General features: G+C 38.2%; 1 protein-coding gene across 2 annotated transcripts in view; it reads right to left on the reverse strand.

The window, feature by feature from the left end:
- SLC24A2 (solute carrier family 24 member 2) overlaps positions 1-13,645 on the reverse strand; it is a 102,816-nt gene that overhangs the window by 24,917 nt on the left and 64,254 nt on the right. The window contains exon 4 of one of the 2 annotated variants that reach the window (XM_074166188.1): positions 4,366-4,416. The exons of the other annotated variant lie outside the window; for it this stretch is intronic. Coding sequence (XP_074022289.1) covers positions 4,366-4,416 — 51 coding nt within the window. The remainder of the gene's footprint in view (positions 1-4,365; positions 4,417-13,645) is intronic. 2 annotated transcript variants of the gene reach the window in all.

Here is a 13,645-nt window from a genome sequence, read left to right on the forward strand (position 1 = left end):
AGTCTGTTCCTAAATTCTTTTGAAACACCAGGGGCATTTGGAAAGTGCTTATCTAGAAGTATGTGTAGATACTGAAAGATGCCTGCATAATTTTCATACAATGTCAGTTTGCTAAAGGATATCTTTGGGATTCACACTCCAACTTGGCTTCATATGTTTGAGAATTCGGATTGTGATGCCCCAAATACACAAGTGCATTTTTTTGCCAGTGATACAAATGATGCAACTGAGACATTTTCTGAGAAATATCTGTGGAACCATCCATGTCTCCTCCTACTCCAGGATGGTGTAGGACCTTCTAATTTAGTTCCAATTTAAAAAGTTTATTTAAAGTGATGGAGCATTCTTCAAGGATACTCTAGTCTTTTGTTTGAGATTGTTTAAAATTGTTTAGGGCTTTTAACAGAGGAACTTGAGCTGAATTATTGAATTATTGAACTGAAAAGACAATGTGTTCACAGCGATTCACACTGTCTTAGATTAGCTTAGCTGAAGTTGTCTTCCATTTTTTTCACATTTCCAAAAGCCTCCTCCCATCTTTAGGAAGAATTTCTTATACTGACTTTTATTATTGTAAGTTACATTGCTTCATTCAGGAGATTGTTCCACTGTTATAAGTCACTGTCATGGAAACCAACCTCAGCATTTGAAATGGAAAGTATATTTTGGGTTATTTTTATTTCTCAGTACATGGGTTCAGCTTAACATTGTTTTACATCATTACCTTCCATTTGATTGACTCAGTGTAGACAACAAACAGTGTGAGGAAATGATTAAAAGACATAATATCAACTATCAAAAGCATGAAACTGAGGAAAGCAGTAGTACTAGCCTGCACAAAGACAGTGAGATGTAGAAAGACAGCAGAGCTATGCCTCCTCCCTCTCTTTACCTGCCACTTTCCTCCTTCAAACCAAATCTAAACTTGCTTAGTGAAGGGGAATCACAGACCAACCAGGAAAAAGGACCAGATAAGGATATTTCCAAGTAATTCAAATTTACAGAAAGCCCCAAAGGCTTCATCTTAGACACAGATCTCTCATGCCCTTTTTCTCATCTTTAGGTGGGGCTAATAAAACAATCCACAGGAATTTTATGTTACCATTCTTATTTCTAGGACAAGGTAGGACCTCATGTTTCCTCTTTAACAGCTCTGTGTACTATGGGTTTGACCACCTAAGAGTAATTTTCAGACCATCTGGCACCATGAGAGTTTCCGTGGATGAAAACACTTGATCCCACAGACCCAAAATAGAATAGATTGTTATAGAAAATTCTTAATTAATCTAGACTCATGGAACTCAGATTTTGCAGCTCATTTTAGTTTACAAAGGATGGTGTAGAAGGAACAGGAGATCAAGGACAGGTGATTAGGAAAGAAGGTAGCTTAAATCTGAATTGTTTTTAATTGAATATATGCAAACAAATCAGTATTGTATAATATAGATATGACTCGATCTGCATGAGTATGTCCAGCTGGCATCAGTTGGCAGAGATCTTCCTCCTGATGCAGGATATATTAAAAAGCCCATCCTTTGACTACAGTCTGAATTGCAGACTACAGATTCCCTGGGTCAGAAAAGCCTTTGATATGATAGGAAAATCGTTTATCTTCAGAAATTCACTTGTTTAAAAAATTCAAGACTCTACCATTTGTCTAGTTTTTGGTCTCTGATCAAATGCAAATTATTACATCTACGCAGCTATAGCCAAACTTTCATGAATCTGAAGACGTCAACTCTCTGGCTGTTGAGCAATCTGAACTGTACCTGAACTGTACTGAGTCCTGCTCGTGGCCAGTTGTGGAATGCAACTAGTGGATCACAACTGATCAATTCCAGAAATCCACCTCACGTGCTTTCTCTTTTAACTTTAAAATGCCACAGAAGCATCAAATGAAAATACATGCAGTTTTGTCATGCTGTAGGCTGTTGGTGGAGGTTACTTGACAGCACAAGGTTACTGTGAGGTTCTCTTCCCATCTGGTAGGGTATATTTTCTCTCCCAGTTGGGTCTGATTAATCTGCAATTAATTTAAATTCACTTTCAGACCAAATAGGAGGAAACAAAACAAGGAGATCAGTTTCTAAGACCAGGACCACACTGGCCCTCTAGCCATTAGGCTATATCTGATTGTGTATTGTGACCTAACCATTACTTTTTGAATCTGATTGCTCTCATGCAGCACCAAGAATACATGTGCCCCTGCTTCACTGCAGGATTGAAAGATTTGCTGCCTTTTCCACTCAGGGTTTGAGGGCCTGGAGATAAGGATGTACTATATTAGGAAAAAATCCATGAATTTGTAACTGGGTTCATGTATTCCTGTGACTAAATTTCTGTACAAAATATATAAAAAGCTCAGTCAAAAAAAGAAGAGAAAGAGGAAAGAGGAAAACGGATAATGCAAATAAGCGTGGTGCCAAGTGAAAATCCAAACAGAAAGTTCAAAATATAACACACTTTTATCTAAATACAGCTTCTGGGATACACTATTCATTACTTGCTTAGTGAAAGACGTGAAAACGATGATGACAGCTGTATTTGAGAAGGTAAACTGTATCATAGACTCCTGTCAGTGTTAATACTCCTGGAGACAAGGAGCTTCCTTTCTTATTGTTGCTACTGGATTTTTGCTGTTGCTATAGTATAGTCCTGGATTATTTATTCATGAGGAGTGCTTTCTGAGGTGACATTGAATATTAACAGCTTTACTTCGGCATAGGCACAGTATTAATATATACATATATTGTACGTATCATACTTGCATGGGTATATTCCCACAAATAGCTACATTTAACTGTCAATAGAGTATGATTATCAGAAGGCTACTAATGTAGTGACTGTTTTTGAAGTGGTAGGCTTAAAACTTCAGCATAAAAAAGAAAAACCTTAATATAGCCAACTCTAGGCTACAATGAGAAATGACGTTTGCATCTTGATTGTCATGAAGACTGAGATGAGACATACTGCAAAATTTTTAGCTCTGGGAGCTGTGTCTGCATGGCCTGGGTTAACGACTCATTTCAGGTGCTTTGGAGGTGTATTTAAACAACACAGACAGCACTGTTTGCCTGGTAAAATCTCTTTTCAGACATCTTTTCTTATAGAGGTGCCACCCCTGTGATTCAGGTGGTGAGTCTGGGCAATGGAGGGTGGTGTGGCAAAACTGTCATGTCCCATGAGCTCACGCCAGCTACAGAAGAAACCAGCATCTTCCATCATCAGGTACAAAGGTAGAAGGAACCCTCCCATATAGCCAGCCCCACAATAGTACCGTTATATTTGAGTATCAACAGCAGATACAGGAAACGGGAAATAGTCAGAAGTTATCACTTTTCCCCCTCACCCCCCCATCTCTGCGCCCCAGAGAAATGACCATGAGTAAGTCATACAATGAAGGTTTTCTTAAAACCGTTTTAACCTCAAGATTAATCTAAATTAGAAAATAACTGTGTTTTTGAAAGCACAGAATTAAGCTATTTGTCTTATATTCCCAGCATCAAAAATAAGTAAGAATAGGCTGATAATTGTTCTACAGGCCTCAAGTTTATCCCCATTTTCAAGCATGCCACTAATTACTAAACCAAACATCAATGAAACCATCTGTCTGGCATTATAATCAGAGAACTGGACAAGAGGCCTTGATCCTACAGACAATCAGGTCTCAGTTCAGAGAAACTTTCAAATTATAGAAACGCTGACCGCACTAGGACTGAAAGCACGTTGGAAATTTAGTACACAGTTAACTGCTTTCCTGCAACACTTTTGAATCAGCAGAAAATTTCCCAAGATTTCATTGAGCCCTGATTTGGGCTCTAATTACTTCCTTCTTGTACTGCTAGAATCAGGATTTTAAATTGCATAATTTTCGCATTGCAATTAAGCACACACTTAGCACTCCAGGAATAGTCCTGCCTAGTTTCTAAAGTTTATTCATTAGTTTTGAATAATACAGTAAACTGAAGTTACTAGATAATTGTTCTCAAACTGAGTGATTTGAACACCCATAAGTTAATTCATCTTCTTGAATGCATTGTAAAACATGGCATAAAATAAGGATCTACAGTCTGTTATACTGTGCCATATAATTTGCAAGTGTAGTTTTGCATGTATGTTCTTTAATAAAAGCATTCCATTGTATTTTCTTATTTGAAATAGCAAAACTGAAATGCTGAAAACAAAAACCTCAAAAAAGAGCCATAACTGATCACGCCGTCAATATAGACATGCAAAAAAGGAGTTACTCAAAAATGGAGAAACTGAAAATAGGACTAAGAAAAATGAAGGAAAAAGTAAACACATAAAAGGCGCTTAAAGGGCTTCAAAAAAAGCTGATACAAACAATTCTAAAATATTTCTTACCTTCTTCAGTCATTGTGTCATAATATTTTAGGTTTCCATATGATCCAAGCTCTACAACATCACAGTAAAAGACACAAAGATAAGGAACCAGCAGACATTTGCATGTGCTTCATAACTCAAACAGTGATTACACAAAAAATTCTGCAGGACAGTGAAAAACAGATTATAGAAATGGCAATGCCTTCCCCCTCCTGATATTTCAAAAGTCACTGGCTTTAGATAAGTAACTTGCTAAAGTGAGATGTAGGAGTAAGCACTGAAACCTAAAATTCAGCCTATTCAAGGCGATTGCCAGTTCGGTGCCTCTACATTTGGGAAAACATAATAAACCTTGACAATACCTAATCAGCAGGAGCTTTGGAAACTAAAGTCTTTTAACATTCCCCAGGTCAGACATTCAAATACTTAGACATACAAATTAAAAAAAAAATCTCAAAGCATGTAATCTGAGAAACTTTTCATAATGCTGTCCTGCAAGCATCGTTTTGATACCGGTGCTGATGTTGACTTGCTTTAGAGGGGTTACTTAATTTAACCACTCTCTTGTCACTTGTGTAATCAGAAAAAAAGTATTTACTCACTTCATCAGCTGTATGAAACATAAATTAATTAAATAATTAAATAGATCTGAATATATTGCATTACTATATTCAAGCAGGGCAGATAAAAGAATGGAATACAGAGATCTCCAGATCTTTAGGGCCACTATTATTCTTCTGTGTGATACAATCTTGCATGAAATTACCTTTTTTTCTCCCAGTGCTGCTTTACACTTCATTTCTTGAAGTAATTTTTTCTTAAAGATTGGCATAGATGTAAATAAGTTTGGCATAGATGTAAATATATATAAAAATATAGAATATGTAAAAATACAACATACAAGTTAATTTAAATATAAATACAATTTATATATATAAATACAATGATTAATATAGGACAGAGAAAAATTAAGCATAAAGAGGAATTTGTAAAGGATTTCTCTGAGGAATTTGTGGATGTTTTCACTCATTATTTTTATGTAAAGTTTTACAGCTGAGCATCTGAGCATCCAACCTTTGATCAATTGTAATCATTCAAAGTAGATACTTAGCAGTTTGGTAGTGCTGGGTTTTTTTGGAAAGACTCTCTCTTCATGTTTATGAAACAGCTCAAGCAATTAAATGTACAAATGCTGTCCAATTATTTTGTTTTTAGCTGATGTACCTCATGATCTTTCAACATTTTTCCACACAGGTGAATTTCAATAGAGGTCTGGCTATTAGTTTTTAACTGTAAAATACTGTGATGATATTCAAATCTGATACTTTCAAAGATGTTTTTTTAAATTCTATTTGCAGATACTTGAATCTGCCAAATGAACATTTTTTACGCCATTTGCAGAGGCAGAGAAAGCTTTATGCCTTGTAACTAAAAAATACAGGATATTATCAGTGTGAAATTTTAAAAATAATTATGATTGGATTGTAATTACTTTTTCATAGACATACTTTATCAAAACCAGTTACAAATATTGACATACTCTTGCTCATACAATGCAGTGTCTTACTTGAACATAAGTATGCCCAGCAGAATATGACTTCACTCTAAATCTCTGTTAAAGGAAAGACACCATTTAAAGACAGAATTTAATAAACTGTTTTATAATGATATATGATGCATATACTGTTTTGTAAAAATGTTCTTAGGCTTGCAATGTAATCTTTGTATCTGCTTTTACATAAAAGAAGCTATTGTTCTAACATCTTGATTTTAGTCCTGAAGATCTAATTCCTCTCCTGGGAAGAGCTCCCAATAACTTCAATATGGACTTCCTTGCAATACAGCGTTTGGGACCACATGTGCTGTTTAACTGAGGCTCAGTATCTCCTGACTCTACAGCCAGGACCTTTGCTTAAACTTATTCTCACCAATCTCTGCCTTGATGTGTCTGGGGTCCACTTTGCTAGAATCTGGGGTGAGGCATCTACTGGAGGATGAGGACAGTAGCGGAAAACAGATGACAAAAGGACTCCAAGAGTAATCAGAGAAATGGAAGTACGTGCAGGAGACGACACTGACAGAGAGGGGCTGTATAAACTCATGGACAAAAAAAGAGTACAAATAGGGGTGCAGAAGGACAAAGCTGAGGAGAAGAAGAAGGTTGTTCCATAGCAACAAACTTAAAAATTAACAGAATGATAGCATGAGGCCTCTGATTTAGTGGATGAAGCAGAACAGGTTTCAGAGGAAGCCAACAACAATGGTGAATCATGCCAAATCTCCAGAAGAAATAAAAGTGGCAGCAGAGAGGCAGGGCACTTGACATACTGGCAATCCAGTTTAGATCTATTTGCTTCCCATCTGAAGTGAGAGATACAAGACAAACAGGAAAGAAAAAAGAGACTCTGACCTTACAGACACCAAAGAGAAAAGAAACAGGGACATGCATGAGAGTGCATGATGCTCATGACAATAATGTTCTGGGCACTTCAGCAATTCAACACGCCGAGGATTAAACTAGGTTAATTCTTGCAGTTAGCAAAATTATTTCCAGGAAAGCTCTAATCTTGCTAGTCAGATTATGTTCCTGAAAGCTTTTATAGTCCTATACCCAGAGCGGAACATTTTATACAATCACCAGCCCACTGACTGCAATGCAAAACGATGATGCCAGAAAACGTCAGCTGCACATATCCACATGAGTTATTTTGTGGATTTCAAGATTACTTAGGTCAGTGGTGCTCAGCAACATGAAAGGTCAGCCTCTATACAGTCTGCCTTAAATATATTGCACTGGCTTCTGCTTTACAATTTGAACTAAACCTGCTCTTTGGTAGTTATTTTTGAATTTTCCTGTTACAATAACATTCTGTTCAATATGAGTCCAAGTAAACTCAAACTGAATTGAAGTACTTTTTGAAAAAAATAAGTTATTGGAAAAAGTTCTCAGATTTTAAAATAAACTGATTTTAAATTGAATTGGAAATCTGAAATACTGTGACAAAGGGTACTTGAAAAAATACCCCAAACCCTATCATTATTAAAATTTGATAATTCCAGTTTCATGAACACGCTATGCAGTTCCCACAAGGAGGTCATAGCAGACAAACTGGCTGACAGCCAGTACCTGCATCCCTGCTGGTCGCAAGAAACAAAGAGGATGCAGGGATGCGGCTTAACAGCTGATCCTCAACAGTGACAGAGTCATTGAATTAATTTGTTCCCTTCTGCATATTTTTACACCAGAAGAGAACAGAGGGTTCCTGGTAATCCTGTCTGACATTCTTGAAGTATTACAACAACATTTGCCTTATTACCTACTGTTCTCTACTGTGTATGTAGGTGCCACACCATATCAAAGTAAACAGAAAGAATAATGGTTTTAGTCAACAGTGCTAGATTATTCGTAATTTCAATTACATTTGGGACATCCAGCAAGGGCAAGTCCTGCCTGACCAACCTAGTGTCCTTCTATGATGGAGTGACAACATCAGTGGACAAGGGAAGAGCTATGGATATCATCTATCCAGGCTTTTGTAAGGCCTTTGACACGGCCCCCCACAACATCCTTCTCTCTAAATTGGAGAAATGCAGATTTGATGGATGGACTGTGCAGTGGATGAGGAACTGTTTGGATGGTCACATCCAGAGGGTAGTGGTGAATGGCTCGATGTCCAGACGGATATTGGTGACAAGTGGTGTCCCTCAGGGGTCCGTACTGGGACCAGTACTATTTAACAACTTCATCAATGACAGACAGCAAGTTTGCAGATGACTCCAAGTTGAGTGGTGCAGTCAGCAGGCCTGAGGGATGGGATGCCATCCAGAGGGACCTGGACAAGCTTGAGAAGTGGGACCATGTGAACCTCAAGCTTCAACAAGGCCAAGTCCAAGGTCCTGCACATGGGTCAAGGCATGCCTGGTTTCAATAAAGACTGGGGGACAAAGGGACTGAAAGCAGCTCTGCTGAGAAGTACTTGGAGGTGTTGGTGGATCAAAAGGTGGACATGAGCTGACAATGTGCACTCTCAGCCCAGAAAGCCAACCGTATCTTGGGCTGCATCAGAAGCAGCATGGCCAGCTGGTTGAGGGAGGTGATTCTGCCCTTCTATTCCACTCTTGTGGGAGTGGAGTACAACACAGGAGTACAGTGGAGTACCTGGAGTACTGCGTCCAGCTCTGGGGCCCTCAGCACAGGAAAGACATGGACCTGTTGGAGCAGGTCCAGAGGAGGGCCACAAAAATGATCAGAGAGATGTAACATATCTCCTATGCAGAAAGGCTGAGAGAGTTAGGGTGGTTCAGCTTGGAAAAGAGAAGCCTCTGGAGAGACTTTATGGGGGCCTTTCAATATTTAGAGGGAGCTTCTAAGAAAGATGGGAACAAGCTTTTTAGTAGGATCTCTTACAACAGGACAAGGGTTAATGATTTTAAACTAAAAGAAGGTAAATTTAAACTAGATACAAGGCAGAAAATTTTTATGGTGAGGGTAGCAAAACACTGTAACAGGTTGCCCGAAGAGGTGGTAGACACCCCATCCCTGGAAACACTCCAGGTCTGATTGGATGGGGCTCTCAGCAACCTGCTCTAGTTGAAGATGTCCCTGCTTATTGCAGGGTGGTTGGACTACATGACCTTTAAAGGTGCTTTTCAACCCAACCTATTCTATGATTCTATGAAATGAAATACCTAAGTACTCAGTTTATTATCAGTGTTCACTCACTAAGGATTGTAGACATGATCAGTGGTGAAATAGTCATTTCTGCCTTTTAAGTGTAGTGCCCCACAGAAGGAGTCTGCCATAGAAGGAAAGCATAGACAGTATTTCTCGTTGCTGTCCTGCGATAAAGATCTCAGATACAGGCTACAGTTGTCCCTAGTTAGGTCTGAAATGAGACTGGCTCAAAGTTTCTCTGAACACTCATAAGATATACAGCTATTTTACAGACAGCAACTTGCATTGCTAAAGGTGTGTATGCCTTCATGAAAAATGTGAACTCTCAAAACAAAGCAATGCGTTATGGGTTTCTTTGAAAAGCATAACAGTCTTCGTTTGCATAAAAAATGTATTTGTATGAAAATTCATGTCACACTTCTCTAAGATATTTAAACAGCTTCAAAGTTGACATATCTTTTATTCAAAACAAAACTGCTACAAAGAAATCCCTGAAAGCAATCCCTGAATTTTTAGTGCAATTCCACACCTGCATTTACTTGACCTTCCTTGTGTTTGACTTCCACAGTTATGAAGGTGTCAAGGCATAATACTTTATCAGCATCAGTGGGAGCTTGGCTTAAAAGAAATTGTGAGGCACTCTGGAACAAGCAGATGGAGAGCATATATTTTCCCTGAGTTTTCATACCCATAAATTCAACCTACCAAAAGGCTGAATATGTAAGACATAAGGGAAAAGTGAAAAGAGAGAGTAAGGGCTCAAAATGGATAATGAAATTGAGAATGAGCATGCAGCCAGGAACTGCAACTTAAAAGCAAGCAATTAATTATTAAAAAGATTGTAAACTTGAAGCTTAACCGTGTATTGGACACAGAAGAGAATTTTTGTGCAAGTGGTTGCACACATAATTCTGAAAGTCAGCAAGTTCCTGACAGTCAAAGACATTAATTTGGCAATCTCCTTTTCTTCTTTACATCTTTCTGATAAGACCTGTCATTTGGACTTCCTGTTGCCAGCATGCTTAACAGGATCTCCTTTTTTTTTTCATTTATTTACACATTTTAAAAGAAGGCTGAGGAGTTAGGCCAAAGGACTTGGAGGAATCATATTAAAACATCAAGGAGGACTAGGTTGGCTTTCCCTACTCTTTATGGTCATTTCTTCTTGCTGTCAGGGTCTTGAGAAAATTTAATTAGACAATGAAGACTCATCCATAAACATAAAAAGGAGGCCACTTCAAAAGGCTTGCTAGACAAATTGTAGTAGTTATTAAATCTAAACTGGAATCAAAGATTGATTTGGTTTCATCAGTTAGATTAGGAACAAAGAACTCTCAGTGCTAAAAACTTGTGAAAGAGCTAGTGGAGATTAACATTACAGGTGTAAAATGAGCATCCTAACCCCTAGCAGATCTTTAATAAAAAATAATGGCTTTGTACATAGACTATTTGAGGCAAAATACAAAAAATCCCACCAACTCAAGGATATCAGGTGTTGTGAAATTTAAAAAGGAAGAATTCTTTTGAAATAATTTTCTTTCAGTAATCTCATCTTAATTTTGCTCCCACCAGTTATGACTCCATAAAATTCTTAACTTTCTCATAGAATATTTATATCCCATCAGGGACAGACTGGGCCTGCTGTGGGAGTTTGTATGTATTAGCATTGCAGAATGCAGAGGAGAGAAAACAAATGTTGTTTTAAAAAGCAAAAGACTTTCTCCTACTATATCCAGATAGTCCAAACCATGCAAGTTATAATTAAACGTTGTAGCCTACATTTTGACATTATTTTGTTATTGGGAGTTTATTGCAATTTTAACAAATTGGAGTGTGAATAGAAATATAATTAAAAGTTTATACAATCATATCAGTAGAGTTCTGGGCAGCTTAAGATAGTCAGCACCCAAAAGCAAGATCTTCCTATTACTTTGCACTTACAGCAAGATTTAAAATGAAGACTGAAAACCCACTGTTCTCACAGCCCATACTATCTAGCAAGTCCTCTTGTGGTGACAAAAGGAAATTTGTCAGAGGATCCACAGGGTTTTAATTGATACAGGTTAAAAAGCAAATATTTTAAAGGAGGTGATCAATGGCATGCTATTAACACACATACACAAAAGAGAAGAAAGTAATTTAAATTACTATTATGAGTCAGACCCTACTTTTGATATTTTTAGGTGATTTTTAAATTTTGTTTTAATTTAAGAAAAGTATGAAGTTGCTTGTTGCTAAGGGCTTTGCTTTCTCTTCGATCTTCTTTCACTCATAAGTTATCATTGTGCCATCTGGCCCCAAACTCTTGAAGGCAGGTGCCATACATTCTTTAGAATGTAGCAACACCAAAAGACAGCCGATATGTAACAGAATTGACCCTGCCTGGATCAAACACAATTCCTGCTGACTTGGAAGGGAGTATTTACCTTTGAGGAATTTTCAAATATTCACAAAAATGGGAATTCCAAGATGTAGAGGTGACAACCTCGTCCAACTGATAATATTGGGAGCTTTACCACTGATTCTGACGGGGTTAAGATTTCACAAAGTGAAATTTGTGGGGTACTGGACACATGCAACTCCAACTGCAGTAAATTCCAGCTGATTTGTTTTTCAGCATGTCCAAGGAGTGTAATGCAAGGGCAGCATATGTTTCTTTCACTATCCAGTCCTAAAATCCAACCAACCGGTGGCGGATGAAGTCATCTGTCATGTGCAAACTGTACTAAAGGAAATCTTCCACTTTCAGCTTCAATAGAAAGTCCCTCATAGCTACTACTATTCCCTGATGTGTACATGTTTATACATTATTCATGTTCTTTGTTAATATTTTTAACAAGGAAATTCAGAGTTAGGAAGAGACTTGAAGCTAAAGCCATTAAGCGTGGAAATGCACAGTCAGGACAGCTGTACTCTGCTCTGGGATCACGCTTGTATTTAAATATTCATGTCTTCTTTGCACACTCTGTAGGGAATCCCAAGAAGAATATGCTATCTGAAGAACAGAGCATCACCGGGAAATATGGAGATGAATGAGAGACAAGTATTTTGCCTGCAGTGAGCTGCTTGAGTAGATTCTGGTTAAAAGAATAAAATATGACATGCTGAAATAAATTGTTGCAAAAACTAACATTTACCACAAAACAAACACAAGGATTAAATTTCAAATTTTCAAAAATAAATTTTAAAAAGGCATCAGAAAACTTCCATTATTTAAAATTTGCTACCTACAAAGAGCAATACTGATTTTAAAGGGAGATGTATTCTTCAATTTTTCAGTAGCTAGAAATTCTGTGTGTGAAACTAGCAATGAGTGCTGCCTTCTCTCTGCATTTTGGGACCACGTGAAGTTAAGCAGACCTGACATTTACTGCTGCAGAGTTTGAGAGCCCCACAACAAAGAGCTACATTTTGCCATTGAACTGCCCGTTCTGAGAGAAGTTTGTAAGGGTTTCTTTGCACCACCAGTCATGTGTAACAAAAACACACCCAATTTTTGATACATGTCACTAACTATAGACACATTCTGTGGACAGGATAAAAGTGCCAAGGCCACTCTCCCTACAGTCATGGTAGTGCAGCCACTGTCTTTAGAGAAAGCAAGACCAACATCACCAAAATATTGCAAGAATTAAGTGGTGCCGGAATGTATGCTAAATGAACCCACTTAGTAAAATAATTCAGACTTCAAAACTCTGCTTCCGTGGCTGTAGATATACGTTTGTGATTGACATTTAGATATATGGGCTGAACCAAAACTTCATAATATAATTCTCTTCATTAGCCTAAGATACCATTTGCTCTTTGCCAAAAGGACACATCTTTGTAGACAGCTCAGGTTCCGCAGCTGTTACAGTTTATACGTTACGTGTGCTACATGGAAGCTTCTAAATTCAACTGCGATTCATTTTTGGCTTTGAAATCTTAAATAATACTGGGGGAAATACTGGGGGAGCTATTAAATTTCTCTCTCTCCCAGCTTTCGGACAGATATTAACAGGGCTATCTAAAATGCCTTTTCTACCTAAATAGATCTGCCTTTAGCTGGCCATAATCCATGGTTCCACTCTGTCTATGCTGTTGCTCACTCTAGCAGTGTGGGGAGTTCTACCTACAGTTTCCAAATTCAGTTTGATGTTGGAGAAATCTGTATAACTACTCATCTCATCTACATTAACCGTGTCACATCAGGTACGTAAATTAGGAACGCAATTTCTGTGGTCTCTACCATAGTTGAAAGGTAAAGAAAGGGGAAAGGAGGCCTCATTGGAGAGTGATGTGCCTCATCTCTTCACTAATCTCACGTAGTTGTTTAAAAACTTTCCTGGGAAAAGGGTTTCTTCTTGCTAATGACTGTGAAGAGAACCATGCCACCGAAAGCTGAGCTAGCAACGTGCCCTTGCAGCAAAGGCGGCCAACAGCATCCTTGGCTCCATTAAGCAAAGCATTGCCAGCAGGTTGAGACAGGTGATGCTTTTCCTCCACCCAGTGCTGTGGAGACATATGTGGATGCTGGGTCCAGTCCTGGGCTTGCCAGTACAGGATAGTCATGGACATACCAGCCCAAGTCCAGCACTGGGCCACAAAGTTCATCAAACCGGAGCATGTCTCATCCAAGGAGAGGCT

The sequence above is a fragment of the Numenius arquata genome, chromosome Z (genome assembly GCF_964106895.1).
Source record: "Numenius arquata chromosome Z, bNumArq3.hap1.1, whole genome shotgun sequence".
Classification (NCBI taxonomy): Eukaryota; Metazoa; Chordata; class Aves; order Charadriiformes; family Scolopacidae; genus Numenius; species Numenius arquata.